Genomic DNA, 18,009 nt, shown 5'->3' on the forward strand with positions numbered 1-18,009 from the left:
GTCATAATATAGTATGTCGAAAAAGTCATGAAAAACTTCATAGTATAGCATGTCAAAAAAGTAATGAAAAAAGTCATTGTATAGTATGTTGAAAAGTCATAGTATAGTGTGTTGAATAAAGTCATAGTATAGTATGTCGAAAAAAGTCATAGTATAGCATGTTGAAAAAGTCACGAAAAAAGTCATAGTATAGTATTTAGAAAAAAGTCATAGTATAGGATGTAGACAAAAGTCATAGTATAGCATGTCGAAAGTCATGAAAAAAGTCATAGTATAGTGTGTTGAAAAAAAGTCATGAAAAAAGTCATCGTATAGTATGTCGAAAAAGGCATAGTATAGCATGTCAAAACAAGTCATGAAAAAGTCATAGTATAGTATGTCGAAAAAGTCATAGTATATGTTAAAAAAAAAAATCACAAAAAAGTCATAGTATAGTGTGTTGAAAAAAGTCATGAAAAAAGTCACAGTATAGTATGTCGAAAAAGTCACGAAAAAAGTCATAGTATAGCATGTCAAAAAAGTCATGAAAAGAGTCATAGTATAGTATGTCAAAACAAGTCATGAAAAAGTCATAGTATAGTATGTCGAAAAAGTCATAGTATACTATGTCATCACAAAAAAGTCATAGTATAGTGTGTTGAAAAAAGTCATGAAAAAAAGTCATAGTATAGTATGTCAAAACAAGTCATGAAAAAAGTCATTGTATAGTATGTTGAAAAATCATAGTATAGTGTGTTGAATAAAGTCATAGTATAGTATGTCGAAAAAAGTCATAGTATAGCATGTTGAAAAAGTCACGAAAAAAGTCACAGTATAGTATTTAGAAAAAAGTCATAGTATAGGATGTAGACAAAAGTCATAGTATAGCATGTCGAAAGTCATGAAAAAAGTCATAGTATAGTGTGTTGAAAAAAAGTCATCGTATAGTATGTCGAAAAAAGTCATGAAAAAGGCATAGTATAGCATGTCAAAACAAGTCATGAAAAAGTCATAGTATAGTATGTCGAAAAAGTCATAGTATATGTTAAAAAAAAATCACAAAAAAGTCATAGTATAGTGTGTTGAAAAAAGTCATGAAAAAAAGTCATTGTATAGTATGTTGAAAAGAGTCATTGTATAGTATGTCGAAAAAGTCATGAAAAAGTCATAGTATAGCATGTCAAAACAAGTCATGAAAAAGTCATAGTATAGTATGTCGAAAAAGTGTCATGAAAAAGTCATAATATAGTATGTCGAAAAAGTCATGAAAAACTTCATAGTATAGCATGTCAGAAAAGTCATGAAAAAAGTCATTGTATAGTATGTTGAAAAGTCATAGTAGTGTGTTGAGTAAAGTCTTAGTATAGCATGTTGAAACAAGTCATGAAAAAGTCATAGTATAGTATGTCGAAAAAGTCATAGTATAGTATGTCGAAAAAGTCATAGTATACTATGTCAAAAAAATTCACAAAAAAGTCACAGTACAGTGTGTTGAAAAAGTCATGAAAAGAGTCATAGTATAGTATGTCAAAACAAGTCATGAAAAAGTCATAGTATAGTATGTCGAAAAAGTCATAGTATACTATGTCAAAAAAAAATCACAAAAAAGTCATAGTATAGTGTGTTGAAAAAAGTCATGAAAAAAAGTCATAGTATAGTATGTCAAAACAAGTCATGAAAAAAGTCATTGTATAGTATGTTGAAAAATCATAGTATAGTGTGTTGAATAAAGTCATAGTATAGTATGTCGAAAAAAGTCATAGTATAGCATGTTGAAAAAGTCACGAAAAAAGTCACAGTATAGTATTTAGAAAAAAGTCATAGTATAGGATGTAGACAAAAGTCATAGTATAGCATGTCGAAAGTCATGAAAAAAGTCATAGTATAGTGTGTTGAAAAAAAGTCATCGTATAGTATGTCGAAAAAGTCATGAAAAAGGCATAGTATAGCATGTCAAAACAAGTCATGAAAAAGTCATAGTATAGTATGTCGAAAAAGTCATAGTATATGTTAAAAAAAAATCACAAAAAAGTCATAGTATAGTGTGTTGAAAAAAGTCATGAAAAAAAGTCATTGTATAGTATGTTGAAAAGAGTCATTGTATAGTATGTCGAAAAGTCATGAAAAAGTCATAGTATAGCATGTCAAAACAAGTCATGAAAAAGTCATAGTATAGTATGTCGAAAAAGTGTCATGAAAAAGTCATAATATAGTATGTCGAAAAAGTCATGAAAAACTTCATAGTATAGCATGTCAGAAAAGTCATGAAAAAAGTCATTGTATAGTATGTTGAAAAGTCATAGTAGTGTGTTGAGTAAAGTCTTAGTATAGCATGTTGAAACAAGTCATGAAAAAGTCATAGTATAGTATGTCGAAAAAGTCATAGTATAGTATGTCGAAAAAGTCATAGTATACTATGTCAAAAAAATTCACAAAAAAGTCACAGTATAGTGTGTTGAAAAAGTCATGAAAAAAAGTCATAGTATAGTATGCCGAAAAAAGTCATAGTATAGCATGTCAAAAAAAGTCATGAAAAAAGTCATAGTATAGTGTGTCGAAAAAGTCATGAAAAAAAGTCATAGTATAGTGTGTTGAAAAAAGTCATAGTATAGCATGTCAAAAAAAGTCATGAAAAAAGTCATAGTATAGTGTGTCGAAAAAGTCATGAAAAAAAGTCATAGTATAGTATGTCGAAAAAGTCATGAAAAACGTCATTGTATAGTATGTTGAAAAGTCATAGTAGTGTGTTGAGTAAAGTCTTAGTATAGCATGTTGAAACAAGTCATGAAAAAGTCATAGTATAGTATGTCGAAAAAAGTCATGAAAAAAGTCATAATATAGCATGTCGAAAAAGTCATAGTATAGTATGTCGAAAAAGTCATAGTATACTATGTCAAAAAAATTCACAAAAAAGTCACAGTATAGTGTGTTGAAAAAGTCATGAAAAAAAAGTCATAGTATAGTATGCCGAAAAAAGTCATAGTATAGCATGTCAAAAAGTCATGAAAAAAGTCATAGTATAGTGTGTTGAAAAAAGTCATAGTATAGCATGTCAAAAAAAGTCATGAAAAAAGTCATAGTATAGTGTGTCGAAAAAGTCATGAAAAAAAGTCATAGTATAGTATGTCGAAAAAGTCATGAAAAACGTCATTGTATAGTATGTTGAAAAGTCATAGTAGTGTGTTGAGTAAAGTCTTAGTATAGCATGTTGAAACAAGTCATGAAAAAGTCATAGTATAGTATGTCGAAAAAAGTCATGAAAAAAGTCATAATATAGCATGTCGAAAAAGTCATAGTATAGTATGTCGAAAAAGTCATAGTATACTATGTCAAAAAAATTCACAAAAAAGTCACAGTATAGTGTGTTGAAAAAGTCATGAAAAAAAAGTCATAGTATAGTATGCCGAAAAAAGTCATAGTATAGCATGTCAAAAAAAGTCATGAAAAAAGTCATAGTATAGTGTGTTGAAAAAAGTCATAGTATAGCATGTCAAAAAAAGTCATGAAAAAAGTCATAGTATAGTGTGTCGAAAAAGTCACAAAAAAAGTCATAGTATAGTGTGTTGAAAAAAGTCATGAAAAAAAGTCATAGTATAGTATGTCGAAAAAGTCATGAAAAAAGTCATTGTATAGTATGTTGAAAAGAGTCATAGTATAGTATGTCGAAAAAGTCATGAAAAAGTCATAATATAGCATGTCAAAACAAGTCATGAAAAAGTCATAGTATAGTATGTCGAAAAAGTGTCATGAAAAAGTCATAATATAGTATGTCGAAAAAGTCATGAAAAACTTCATAGTATAGCATGTCAAAAAAGTAATGAAAAAAGTCATTGTATAGTATGTTGAAAAGTCATAGTATAGTGTGTTGAATAAAGTCATAGTATAGTATGTCGAAAAAAGTCATAGTATAGCATGTTGAAAAAGTCACGAAAAAAGTCATAGTATAGTATTTAGAAAAAAGTCATAGTATAGGATGTAGACAAAAGTCATAGTATAGCATGTCGAAAGTCATGAAAAAAGTCATAGTATAGTGTGTTGAAAAAAAGTCATGAAAAAAGTCATCGTATAGTATGTCGAAAAAGTCATGAAAAAGGCATAGTATAGCATGTCAAAACAAGTCATGAAAAAGTCATAGTATAGTATGTCGAAAAAGTCATAGTATATGTTAAAAAAAAATCACAAAAAAGTCATAGTATAGTGTGTTGAAAAAAGTCATGAAAAAAAGTCATTGTATAGTATGTTGAAAAGAGTCATTGTATAGTATGTCGAAAAAGTCATGAAAAAGTCATAGTATAGCATGTCAAAACAAGTCATGAAAAAGTCATAGTATAGTATGTCGAAAAAGTGTCATGAAAAAGTCATAATATAGTATGTCGAAAAAGTCATGAAAAACTTCATAGTATAGCATGTCAGAAAAGTCATGAAAAAAGTCATTGTATAGTATGTTGAAAAGTCATAGTAGTGTGTTGAGTAAAGTCTTAGTATAGCATGTTGAAACAAGTCATGAAAAAGTCATAGTATAGTATGTCGAAAAAGTCATAGTATAGTATGTCGAAAAAGTCATAGTATACTATGTCAAAAAAATTCACAAAAAAGTCACAGTATAGTGTGTTGAAAAAGTCATGAAAAAAAAGTCATAGTATAGTATGCCGAAAAAAGTCATAGTATAGCATGTCAAAAAAAGTCATGAAAAAAGTCATAGTATAGTGTGTCGAAAAAGTCATGAAAAAAAGTCATAGTATAGTGTGTTGAAAAAAGTCATAGTATAGCATGTCAAAAAAAGTCATGAAAAAAGTCATAGTATAGTGTGTCGAAAAAGTCATGAAAAAAAGTCATAGTATAGTATGTCGAAAAAGTCATGAAAAACGTCATTGTATAGTATGTTGAAAAGTCATAGTAGTGTGTTGAGTAAAGTCTTAGTATAGCATGTTGAAACAAGTCATGAAAAAGTCATAGTATAGTATGTCGAAAAAAGTCATGAAAAAAGTCATAATATAGCATGTCGAAAAAGTCATAGTATAGTATGTCGAAAAAGTCATAGTATACTATGTCAAAAAAATTCACAAAAAAGTCACAGTATAGTGTGTTGAAAAAGTCATGAAAAAAAAGTCATAGTATAGTATGCCGAAAAAAGTCATAGTATAGCATGTCAAAAAAAGTCATGAAAAAAGTCATAGTATAGTGTGTTGAAAAAAGTCATAGTATAGCATGTCAAAAAAAGTCATGAAAAAAGTCATAGTATAGTGTGTCGAAAAAGTCACAAAAAAAGTCATAGTATAGTGTGTTGAAAAAAGTCATGAAAAAAAGTCATAGTATAGTATGTCGAAAAAGTCATGAAAAACGTCATAGTATAGCATGTCAAAAAAGTCATGAAAAAAGTCATTGTATAGTATGTTGAAAAGAGTCATAGTATAGTATGTCGAAAAAGTCATGAAAAAGTCATAATATAGCATGTCAAAACAAGTCATGAAAAAGTCATAGTATAGTATGTCGAAAAAGTGTCATGAAAAAGTCATAATATAGTATGTCGAAAAAGTCATGAAAAACTTCATAGTATAGCATGTCAAAAAAGTAATGAAAAAAGTCATTGTATAGTATGTTGAAAAGTCATAGTATAGTGTGTTGAATAAAGTCATAGTATAGTATGTCGAAAAAAGTCATAGTATAGCATGTTGAAAAAGTCACGAAAAAAGTCATAGTATAGTATTTAGAAAAAAGTCATAGTATAGGATGTAGACAAAAGTCATAGTATAGCATGTCGAAAGTCATGAAAAAAGTCATAGTATAGTGTGTTGAAAAAAAGTCATGAAAAAAGTCATCGTATAGTATGTCGAAAAAGTCATGAAAAAGGCATAGTATAGCATGTCAAAACAAGTCATGAAAAAGTCATAGTATAGTATGTCGAAAAAGTCATAGTATATGTTAAAAAAAAATCACAAAAAAGTCATAGTATAGTGTGTTGAAAAAAGTCATGAAAAAAAGTCATTGTATAGTATGTTGAAAAGAGTCATTGTATAGTATGTCGAAAAAGTCATGAAAAAGTCATAGTATAGCATGTCAAAACAAGTCATGAAAAAGTCATAGTATAGTATGTCGAAAAAGTGTCATGAAAAAGTCATAATATAGTATGTCGAAAAAGTCATGAAAAACTTCATAGTATAGCATGTCAGAAAAGTCATGAAAAAAGTCATTGTATAGTATGTTGAAAAGTCATAGTAGTGTGTTGAGTAAAGTCTTAGTATAGCATGTTGAAACAAGTCATGAAAAAGTCATAGTATAGTATGTCGAAAAAGTCATAGTATAGTATGTCGAAAAAGTCATAGTATACTATGTCAAAAAAATTCACAAAAAAGTCACAGTATAGTGTGTTGAAAAAGTCATGAAAAAAAAGTCATAGTATAGTATGCCGAAAAAAGTCATAGTATAGCATGTCAAAAAAAGTCATGAAAAAAGTCATAGTATAGTGTGTCGAAAAAGTCATGAAAAAAAGTCATAGTATAGTGTGTTGAAAAAGTCATAGTATAGCATGTCAAAAAAAGTCATGAAAAAAGTCATAGTATAGTGTGTCGAAAAAGTCATGAAAAAAAGTCATAGTATAGTATGTCGAAAAAGTCATGAAAAACGTCATTGTATAGTATGTTGAAAAGTCATAGTAGTGTGTTGAGTAAAGTCTTAGTATAGCATGTTGAAACAAGTCATGAAAAAGTCATAGTATAGTATGTCGAAAAAAGTCATGAAAAAAGTCATAATATAGCATGTCGAAAAAGTCATAGTATAGTATGTCGAAAAAGTCATAGTATACTATGTCAAAAAAATTCACAAAAAAGTCACAGTATAGTGTGTTGAAAAAGTCATGAAAAAAAGTCATAGTATAGTATGCCGAAAAAAGTCATAGTATAGCATGTCAAAAAAAGTCATGAAAAAAGTCATAGTATAGTGTGTTGAAAAAAGTCATAGTATAGCATGTCAAAAAAAGTCATGAAAAAAGTCATAGTATAGTGTGTCGAAAAAGTCACAAAAAAAGTCATAGTATAGTGTGTTGAAAAAAGTCATGAAAAAAAGTCATAGTATAGTATGTCGAAAAAGTCATGAAAAACGTCATAGTATAGCATGTCAAAAAAGTCATGAAAAAAGTCATTGTATAGTATGTTGAAAAGAGTCATAGTATAGTATGTCGAAAAAGTCATGAAAAAGTCATAATATAGCATGTCAAAACAAGTCATGAAAAAGTCATAGTATAGTATGTCGAAAAAGTGTCATGAAAAAGTCATAATATAGTATGTCGAAAAAGTCATGAAAAACTTCATAGTATAGCATGTCAAAAAAGTAATGAAAAAAGTCATTGTATAGTATGTTGAAAAGTCATAGTATAGTGTGTTGAATAAAGTCATAGTATAGTATGTCGAAAAAAGTCATAGTATAGCATGTTGAAAAAGTCACGAAAAAAGTCATAGTATAGTATTTAGAAAAAAGTCATAGTATAGGATGTAGACAAAAGTCATAGTATAGCATGTCGAAAGTCATGAAAAAAGTCATAGTATAGTGTGTTGAAAAAAGTCATGAAAAAAGTCATCGTATAGTATGTCGAAAAAGTCATGAAAAAGGCATAGTATAGCATGTCAAAACAAGTCATGAAAAAGTCATAGTATAGTATGTCGAAAAAGTCATAGTATATGTCAAAAAATAATCACAAAAAAGTCATAGTATAGTGTGTTGAAAAAAGTCATGAAAAAAAGTCATTGTATAGTATGTTGAAAAGAGTCATTGTATAGTATGTCGAAAAAGTCATGAAAAAGTCATAGTATAGCATGTCAAAACAAGTCATGAAAAAGTCATTGTATAGTATGTTGAAAAGTCATAGTAGTGTGTTGAGTAAAGTCTTAGTATAGCATGTTGAAACAAGTCATGAAAAAGTCATAGTATAGTATGTCGAAAAAGTCATAGTATAGTATGTCGAAAAAAGTCATAGTATACTATGTCAAAAAAATTCACAAAAAAGACAGTATAGTGTGTTGAAAAAGTCATGAAAAAAAAGTCATAGTATAGTATGCCGAAAAAAGTCATAGTATAGCATGTCAAAAAAAGTCATAGTATAGTGTGTTGAAAAAAGTCATAGTATAGCATGTCAAAAAAAGTCATGAAAAAAGTCATAGTATAGTGTGTCGAAAAAGTCACAAAAAAAGTCATAGTATAGTGTGTTGAAAAAAGTCATAGTATAGTATGTCGAAAAAGTCATGAAAAACGTCATAGTATAGCATGTCAAAAAAGTCATGAAAAAAGTCATTGTATAGTATGTTGAAAAGTCATAGTAGTGTGTTGAGTAAAGTCTTAGTATAGCATGTTGAAACAAGTCATGAAAAAGTCATAGTATAGTATGTCAAAAAAGTCATGAAAAAAGTCATAATATAGCATGTCGAAATAGTCATAGTATAGTATGTCGAAAAAGTCATAGTATACTATGTCAAAAAAATTCACAAAAAAGTCACAGTATAGTGTGTTGAAAAAGTCATGAAAAAAAAGTCATAGTATAGTATGCCGAAAAAAGTCATAGTATAGCATGTCAAAAAGTCATGAAAAAAGTCATAGTATAGTGTGTTGAAAAAAGTCATAGTATAGCATGTCAAAAAAAGTCATGAAAAAAGTCATAGTATAGTGTGTCGAAAAAGTCACAAAAAAAGTCATAGTATAGTGTGTTGAAAAAAGTCATGAAAAAAAGTCATAGTATAGTATGTTGAAAAAGTCATGAAAAACATCATTGTATAGCATGTCAAAAAAGTAATGAAAAAAGTCATTGTATAGTATGTTGAAAAGTCATAGTATAGTGTGTTGAATAAAGTCATAGTATAGTATGTCAAAACAAGTCATGAAAAAAGTCATTGTATAGTATGTTGAAAAATCATAGTATAGTGTGTTGAATAAAGTCATAGTATAGTATGTCGAAAAAAGTCATAGTATAGCATGTTGAAAAAGTCACGAAAAAAGTCATAGTATAGTATTTAGAAAAAAGTCATAGTATAGGATGTAGACAAAAGTCATAGTATAGCATGTCGAAAGTCATGAAAAAAGTCATAGTATAGTGTGTTGAAAAAAAGTCATGAAAAAAGTCATCGTATAGTATGTCGAAAAAGGCATAGTATAGCATGTCAAAACAAGTCATGAAAAAGTCATAGTATAGTATGTCGAAAAAGTCATAGTATATGTTAAAAAAAAAAATCACAAAAAAGTCATAGTATAGTGTGTTGAAAAAAGTCATGAAAAAAGTCACAGTATAGTATGTCGAAAAAGTCACGAAAAAAGTCATAGTATAGCATGTCAAAAAAGTCATGAAAAGAGTCATAGTATAGTATGTCAAAACAAGTCATGAAAAAGTCATAGTATAGTATGTCGAAAAAGTCATAGTATACTATGTCATCACAAAAAAGTCATAGTATAGTGTGTTGAAAAAAGTCATGAAAAAAAGTCATAGTATAGTATGTCAAAACAAGTCATGAAAAAAGTCATTGTATAGTATGTTGAAAAATCATAGTATAGTGTGTTGAATAAAGTCATAGTATAGTATGTCGAAAAAAGTCATAGTATAGCATGTTGAAAAAGTCACGAAAAAAGTCACAGTATAGTATTTAGAAAAAAGTCATAGTATAGGATGTAGACAAAAGTCATAGTATAGCATGTCGAAAGTCATGAAAAAAGTCATAGTATAGTGTGTTGAAAAAAAGTCATCGTATAGTATGTCGAAAAAGTCATGAAAAAGGCATAGTATAGCATGTCAAAACAAGTCATGAAAAAGTCATAGTATAGTATGTCGAAAAAGTCATAGTATATGTTAAAAAAAAAAATCACAAAAAAGTCATAGTATAGTGTGTTGAAAAAAGTCATGAAAAAAAGTCATTGTATAGTATGTTGAAAAGAGTCATTGTATAGTATGTCGAAAAAGTCATGAAAAAGTCATAGTATAGCATGTCAAAACAAGTCATGAAAAAGTCATAGTATAGTATGTCGAAAAAGTGTCATGAAAAAGTCATAATATAGTATGTCGAAAAAGTCATGAAAAACTTCATAGTATAGCATGTCAGAAAAGTCATGAAAAAAGTCATTGTATAGTATGTTGAAAAGTCATAGTAGTGTGTTGAGTAAAGTCTTAGTATAGCATGTTGAAACAAGTCATGAAAAAGTCATAGTATAGTATGTCGAAAAAGTCATAGTATAGTATGTCGAAAAAGTCATAGTATACTATGTCAAAAAAATTCACAAAAAAGTCACAGTACAGTGTGTTGAAAAAGTCATGAAAAGAGTCATAGTATAGTATGTCAAAACAAGTCATGAAAAAGTCATAGTATAGTATGTCGAAAAAGTCATAGTATACTATGTCAAAAAAAAAAAAATCACAAAAAAGTCATAGTATAGTGTGTTGAAAAAAGTCATGAAAAAAAGTCATAGTATAGTATGTCAAAACAAGTCATGAAAAAAGTCATTGTATAGTATATTGAAAAATCATAGTATAGTGTGTTGAATAAAGTCATAGTATAGTATGTCGAAAAAAGTCATAGTATAGCATGTTGAAAAAGTCACGAAAAAAGTCACAGTATAGTATTTAGAAAAAAGTCATAGTATAGGATGTAGACAAAAGTCATAGTATAGCATGTCGAAAGTCATGAAAAAAGTCATAGTATAGTGTGTTGAAAAAAAGTCATCGTATAGTATGTCGAAAAAGTCATGAAAAAGGCATAGTATAGCATGTCAAAACAAGTCATGAAAAAGTCATAGTATAGTATGTCGAAAAAGTCATAGTATATGTTAAAAAAAAATCACAAAAAAGTCATAGTATAGTGTGTTGAAAAAAGTCATGAAAAAAAGTCATTGTATAGTATGTTGAAAAGAGTCATTGTATAGTATGTCGAAAAAGTCATGAAAAAGTCATAGTATAGCATGTCAAAACAAGTCATGAAAAAGTCATAGTATAGTATGTCGAAAAAGTGTCATGAAAAAGTCATAATATAGTATGTCGAAAAAGTCATGAAAAACTTCATAGTATAGCATGTCAGAAAAGTCATGAAAAAAGTCATTGTATAGTATGTTGAAAAGTCATAGTAGTGTGTTGAGTAAAGTCTTAGTATAGCATGTTGAAACAAGTCATGAAAAAGTCATAGTATAGTATGTCGAAAAAGTCATAGTATAGTATGTCGAAAAAGTCATAGTATACTATGTCAAAAAAATTCACAAAAAAGTCACAGTATAGTGTGTTGAAAAAGTCATGAAAAAAAAGTCATAGTATAGTATGCCGAAAAAAGTCATAGTATAGCATGTCAAAAAAAGTCATGAAAAAAGTCATAGTATAGTGTGTCGAAAAAGTCATGAAAAAAAGTCATAGTATAGTGTGTTGAAAAAAGTCATAGTATAGCATGTCAAAAAAAGTCATGAAAAAAGTCATAGTATAGTGTGTCGAAAAAGTCATGAAAAAAAGTCATAGTATAGTATGTCGAAAAAGTCATGAAAAACGTCATTGTATAGTATGTTGAAAAGTCATAGTAGTGTGTTGAGTAAAGTCTTAGTATAGCATGTTGAAACAAGTCATGAAAAAGTCATAGTATAGTATGTCGAAAAAAGTCATGAAAAAAGTCATAATATAGCATGTCGAAAAAGTCATAGTATAGTATGTCGAAAAAGTCATAGTATACTATGTCAAAAAAATTCACAAAAAAGTCACAGTATAGTGTGTTGAAAAAGTCATGAAAAAAAAGTCATAGTATAGTATGCCGAAAAAAGTCATAGTATAGCATGTCAAAAAAAGTCATGAAAAAAGTCATAGTATAGTGTGTTGAAAAAAGTCATAGTATAGCATGTCAAAAAAAGTCATGAAAAAAGTCATAGTATAGTGTGTCGAAAAAGTCACAAAAAAAGTCATAGTATAGTGTGTTGAAAAAAGTCATGAAAAAAAGTCATAGTATAGTATGTCGAAAAAGTCATGAAAAACGTCATAGTATAGCATGTCAAAAAAGTCATGAAAAAAGTCATTGTATAGTATGTTGAAAAGAGTCATAGTATAGTATGTCGAAAAAGTCATGAAAAAGTCATAATATAGCATGTCAAAACAAGTCATGAAAAAGTCATAGTATAGTATGTCGAAAAAGTGTCATGAAAAAGTCATAATATAGTATGTCGAAAAAGTCATGAAAAACTTCATAGTATAGCATGTCAAAAAAGTAATGAAAAAAGTCATTGTATAGTATGTTGAAAAGTCATAGTATAGTGTGTTGAATAAAGTCATAGTATAGTATGTCGAAAAAAGTCATAGTATAGCATGTTGAAAAAGTCACGAAAAAAGTCATAGTATAGTATTTAGAAAAAAGTCATAGTATAGGATGTAGACAAAAGTCATAGTATAGCATGTCGAAAGTCATGAAAAAAGTCATAGTATAGTGTGTTGAAAAAAGTCATGAAAAAAGTCATCGTATAGTATGTCGAAAAAGTCATGAAAAAGGCATAGTATAGCATGTCAAAACAAGTCATGAAAAAGTCATAGTATAGTATGTCGAAAAAGTCATAGTATATGTCAAAAAATAATCACAAAAAAGTCATAGTATAGTGTGTTGAAAAAAGTCATGAAAAAAAGTCATTGTATAGTATGTTGAAAAGAGTCATTGTATAGTATGTCGAAAAAGTCATGAAAAAGTCATAGTATAGCATGTCAAAACAAGTCATGAAAAAGTCATTGTATAGTATGTTGAAAAGTCATAGTAGTGTGTTGAGTAAAGTCTTAGTATAGCATGTTGAAACAAGTCATGAAAAAGTCATAGTATAGTATGTCGAAAAAGTCATAGTATAGTATGTCGAAAAAAGTCATAGTATACTATGTCAAAAAAATTCACAAAAAAGACAGTATAGTGTGTTGAAAAAGTCATGAAAAAAAAGTCATAGTATAGTATGCCGAAAAAAGTCATAGTATAGCATGTCAAAAAAAGTCATAGTATAGTGTGTTGAAAAAAGTCATAGTATAGCATGTCAAAAAAAGTCATGAAAAAAGTCATAGTATAGTGTGTCGAAAAAGTCACAAAAAAAGTCATAGTATAGTGTGTTGAAAAAAGTCATAGTATAGTATGTCGAAAAAGTCATGAAAAACGTCATAGTATAGCATGTCAAAAAAGTCATGAAAAAAGTCATTGTATAGTATGTTGAAAAGTCATAGTAGTGTGTTGAGTAAAGTCTTAGTATAGCATGTTGAAACAAGTCATGAAAAAGTCATAGTATAGTATGTCAAAAAAGTCATGAAAAAAGTCATAATATAGCATGTCGAAAAAGTCATAGTATAGTATGTCGAATAAAGTCTTAGTATAGCATGTTGAAACAAGTCATGAAAAAGTCATAGTATAGTATGTCGAAAAAGTCATGAAAAAAGTCATAATATAGCATGTCGAAAAAGTCATAGTATAGTATGTCGAAAAAGTCATAGTATACTATGTCAAAAAAATTCACAAAAAAGTCACAGTATAGTGTGTTCAAAAAGTCATGAAAAAAGTAATTGTATAGTATGTTGAAAAGTCATAGTATAGTGTGTTGAATAAAGTCATAGTATAGCATGTCGAAAAAGTCATGAAAAAAGTCATAGTGTAGCATGTAGAAAAAGTCATGAAAAAAGTCATAGTATAATAGGTCAAAAAAATCATTGTATAGCATGTCAAAAAAGTCATGAAAAAAGTCATAGTATAGTATGTTGAAAAAAGTCATGAAAAAGTGTCATAGTATAGTATGTCAAAAAAGTCATGAAAAAAGTCATTGTATAGTATGTTAAAAAGTCATAGTATAGTGTTGAATAAATTCATAGTATAGCATGTTGAAACAAGTCATGAAAAAGTCATAGTATAGTATGTCGAAAAAGTCATAGTATAGTATGTCGAAAAAGTAATATATAGTATGTCGAAAAAGTCATGAAAAAAGTCATAATATAGCATGTCGAAAAAGTCACGAAAAAAGTCATAGTATAGGATGTAGACAAAAGTCATAGTATAGCATGTCGAAAGTCATGAAAAAAGTCATAGTATAGTGTGTTGAAAAAAGTCATGAAAAAAGTCATAGTATAGTATGTCGAAAAAGTCATGAAAAACGTCATTGTATAGTATGTTGAAAAGTCATAGTAGTGTGTTGAGTAAAGTCTTAGTATAGCATGTTGAAACAAGTCATGAAAAAGTCATAGTATAGTATGTCGAAAAAAGTCATGAAAAAAGTCATAATATAGCATGTCGAAAAAGTCATAGTATAGTATGTCGAAAAAGTCATAGTATACTATGTCAAAAAAATTCACAAAAAAGTCACAGTATAGTGTGTTGAAAAAGTCATGAAAAAAAAGTCATAGTATAGTATGCCGAAAAAAGTCATAGTATAGCATGTCAAAAAAAGTCATGAAAAAAGTCATAGTATAGTGTGTTGAAAAAAGTCATAGTATAGCATGTCAAAAAAAGTCATGAAAAAAGTCATAGTATAGTGTGTCGAAAAAGTCACAAAAAAAGTCATAGTATAGTGTGTTGAAAAAAGTCATGAAAAAAAGTCATAGTATAGTATGTCAAAAAAGTCATGAAAAAAGTCATAGTATAGTATGTCGAAAAAGTCATGAAAAAGTCATAATATAGCATGTCAAAACAAGTCATGAAAAAGTCATAGTATAGCATGTCGAAAAAACTCATTGTATAGTATGTTGAAAAGTCATAGTATAATAGGTCAAAAAAATCATTGTATAGCATGTCAAAAAAGTCATGAAAAAAGTCATAGTATAGTATGTTGAAAAGTCATAGTATAATGTGTTGTAAAAAGTCATAGTATAGCATGTCAAAAAAGTCATGAAAAAAGTCATTGTATAGTATGTTGAAAAGTCATAGTATAGTGTGTTGAAAAAAGTCATAGTATAGTATGTCGAAACAAGTCATGAAAAAGTCATAGTATAGCATGTAGAAACAAGTCATGAAAAAGTCATAGTATATTATGTCGAAAAAGTCATGAAAAAGTCATAGTATAGTATGTCGAAAGAGTCATAGATAGCATGTCGAAAAGTCCTAAAAAAAAGTCACAGTATACTGTGTTGAAAAAAGTCATGAAAAAAGTCTTAGTATAGCATGTCGAACAAGTCATGAAAAAAGTCATAGTATAGTATTTAGAAAAAAGTCATAGTATATATAGCATGTTGAAAAAAGTCATTATAGTGTGTTGAAAAAAGTCATCGTACAGCATGTCGAAAAAAGTCATCGTACAGCATGTCGAAAAAGTCATGAAAAAAGTCATAGTATAGTATGTTGAAAAGTCATAGTATAATGTGTTGTAAAAAGTCATAGTATAGCATGTCAAAAAAGTCATGAAAAAAGTCATTGTATAGTATGTTGAAAAGTCATAGTATAGTGTGTTGAAAAAAGTCATAGTATAGTATGTCGAAACAAGTCATGAAAAAGTCATAGTATAGCATGTAGAAACAAGTCATGAAAAAGTCATAGTATATTATGTCGAAAAAGTCATGAAAAAGTCATAGTATAGTATGCCGAAAGAGTCATAGATAGCATGTCGAAAAGTCCTAAAAAAAAGTCACAGTATACTGTGTTGAAAAAAGTCATGAAAAAAGTCTTAGTATAGCATGTCGAACAAGTCATGAAAAAAGTCATAGTATAGTATTTAGAAAAAAGTCATAGTATATATAGCATGTTGAAAAAAGTCATTATAGTGTGTTGAAAAAAGTCATCGTACAGCATGTCGAAAAAAGTCATCGTACAGCATGTCGAAAAAGTCATTAAAAATCAGTATTATGCCGGGGAAAAAAGTCACAGTATCACATGATGAAAAAAAAACCCATAGTATAGTATGTTGAAAAAAGTCGAGAAAGTAAAGTATTTAAAAACAAGTCATAAAAAGTCATAGTATAGTATGTCGAAAAAGTCATGAAAAGTCATAGTATAGTATGAGGATAAATTAAAATAAAACAAAAAAAGTAAAAGTAAAAAAGTAAAGTTTGTTCAAAAAAGTCAGAAAAAAGCCATAGTACATCATGACGGAAAAAAAGTCATAGTACGTCGAAAAAAGTTTAAAAGAAGTCATTATTACTTTTTCTATGTTGAAAGAGTAATAAAAAAAAGTTGGATCTGAAGTTTGATCAACTGCTTATTCTCCTGAGGAGAGGGGTGTGATATGTTACTACAGCAGCTACTAATAGATCTTGTGGTAAGGTTATCTAGTAGTTGTAAGTATATACAGTATATAGGCATTTTTGTACAAGTGAATGTCATGCTTCAGAGCCCAGCAAAAATTGACCTGACACAGATCCAGAATGCGATGCATTAACTAGACAATAGTTAAAGGAGAATATGCTGCAAGATATAACCAAACTTTTTTGATGGAGTGAAGTTCATATGCGTTACCGTGCATGGCGTGCTTCTGCCCAGACAGTAGCTTGACCAGAGCCCAGAAGGCGTCCTCTTCATTCATGTATATCAGCAGTAGAGCTGTAATCTGGCTCATGCCCTGGCAGTAGCCCACCTCCTGCACACACACACACACACACACACACACACACACACACACACACACACAACTAATTAGTCGGGGAAATAACGATAAGCAGATTGTGTCCATGAGCCAAACACTGAGTTCTTACAGCATTATCTATTATGTACAAAACATATGCATTTATTCTCTCTTCTGTAAAGTTTCAACCTATTGTTTTATAGGGCTGGGACCATATGCTTTTGTCCCAATTCGATTCTTTCACGATACGTGGGTGCCGATTCGATTTGTATCGCGATTTTCATTTATTGCGATTCTAGAAGTATTGCGATTTGATAGTATTGAGTATTGCGATTTTCTTTTCCTTCTTTAACAAAAAACAAAAGTTGAATAAAACACTTCTAGAGACAATATATCATGAGACATTTCTAAAAACTAATTGTTTTCTAAACAGAATGCACATCACATGTCAGTCTGACATTTATTCATCTGTAAAGAAGTACAGAACATGGGTTTTCTGCATTTTCTGCTTTCGCTCTGTTTAGCTGGAAACGGATATGATGTAGTCGCCGTCGGCAGTAGCATTTAAACAGAAAATATTTAGGTGAATCATTGGTAAAAAAACAGACAATATCGATTCTAGGGAAAAGAAGTGTTTATAAAAAAATCGTAGCACCCCTTTTGTTATATCCCATTTTCTTCTTTCTTATTTGTGTGCGACTAGCATTATATTGAGACCTTGTGTAATTCATTTTTACCTCTGAGTTCAGCGTTTAGTGGGAAACATAAAAATATGTGGAATATTTGTGTCCTTGTTGCTTAATATTACTTACAAAAATGCATCCAAAACCTAAAGTAACTAAAGTAATCTTGGAAAACCCAGTACTTTAAAAAAAGACTCAAACATACAGTTGTGTTCAAAATAATAGCAGTCCAACATCACTAACCTCAAACCATAAATCAAATTTTTTGGTAGAAGTGACATTTCTACATGGCAAATAATTTACTAGTAATTGTTGTAGAGTCATAGAAAATCAACAGACCCAACAGTCATGACATGCATGCTGCTCATTCTGTGTAACTGAATCTGTAATTGAAAGGGGTATGTTCAAAATAATAGCAGTGTTGTGTTCAGTTAGTGAGGTGATTGATTCTGTGAAGAAACAGGTGTCAATTATGACCCATATTTAAGGAGGGAAGGAAGCAAATGTTGTGCATGCTGGTTATAGTGCATTTCACACTGAAATACTCAGCAAAATGGGTCGTTCCAGACATTGCTCTGAGGAACAGCGGACATTGATTAAAAAGTTGGTTGGAGAGGGGAAAATATATAAAGAAGTGCAGAAAATTATAGGCTGCTCAGCCAAAATGATTTCAAATGTCTTGAAATGGCATCCAAAGCCTGAACGACGTGGGAAAAAACGGTCAACTACCATTCGAATGGATCGAAGAACAGACAAAATGGCAAAGGCTCAACCAATGATCAGCTCCAGGAAAATCAGACTTAAGACTTAAATTTACCTGTGAGTACTGTTACGATCAGAAGAAGGCTATGTG

At 29.2% G+C, this 18,009-nt stretch overlaps 1 protein-coding gene across 1 annotated transcript in view; it reads right to left on the minus strand.

The window, feature by feature from the left end:
* Positions 1-18,009, minus strand: part of usp6nl (USP6 N-terminal like) — an 85,670-nt gene that overhangs the window by 17,925 nt on the left and 49,736 nt on the right. Inside the window, 1 exon segment of the mRNA XM_031300310.2 lies at positions 16,368-16,488. Within this exon segment, the coding sequence (XP_031156170.2) occupies positions 16,368-16,488 (121 nt within the window).

Source organism: Sander lucioperca, chromosome 20, assembly GCF_008315115.2.
Source record: "Sander lucioperca isolate FBNREF2018 chromosome 20, SLUC_FBN_1.2, whole genome shotgun sequence".
NCBI classification, from domain to species: Eukaryota; Metazoa; Chordata; class Actinopteri; order Perciformes; family Percidae; genus Sander; species Sander lucioperca.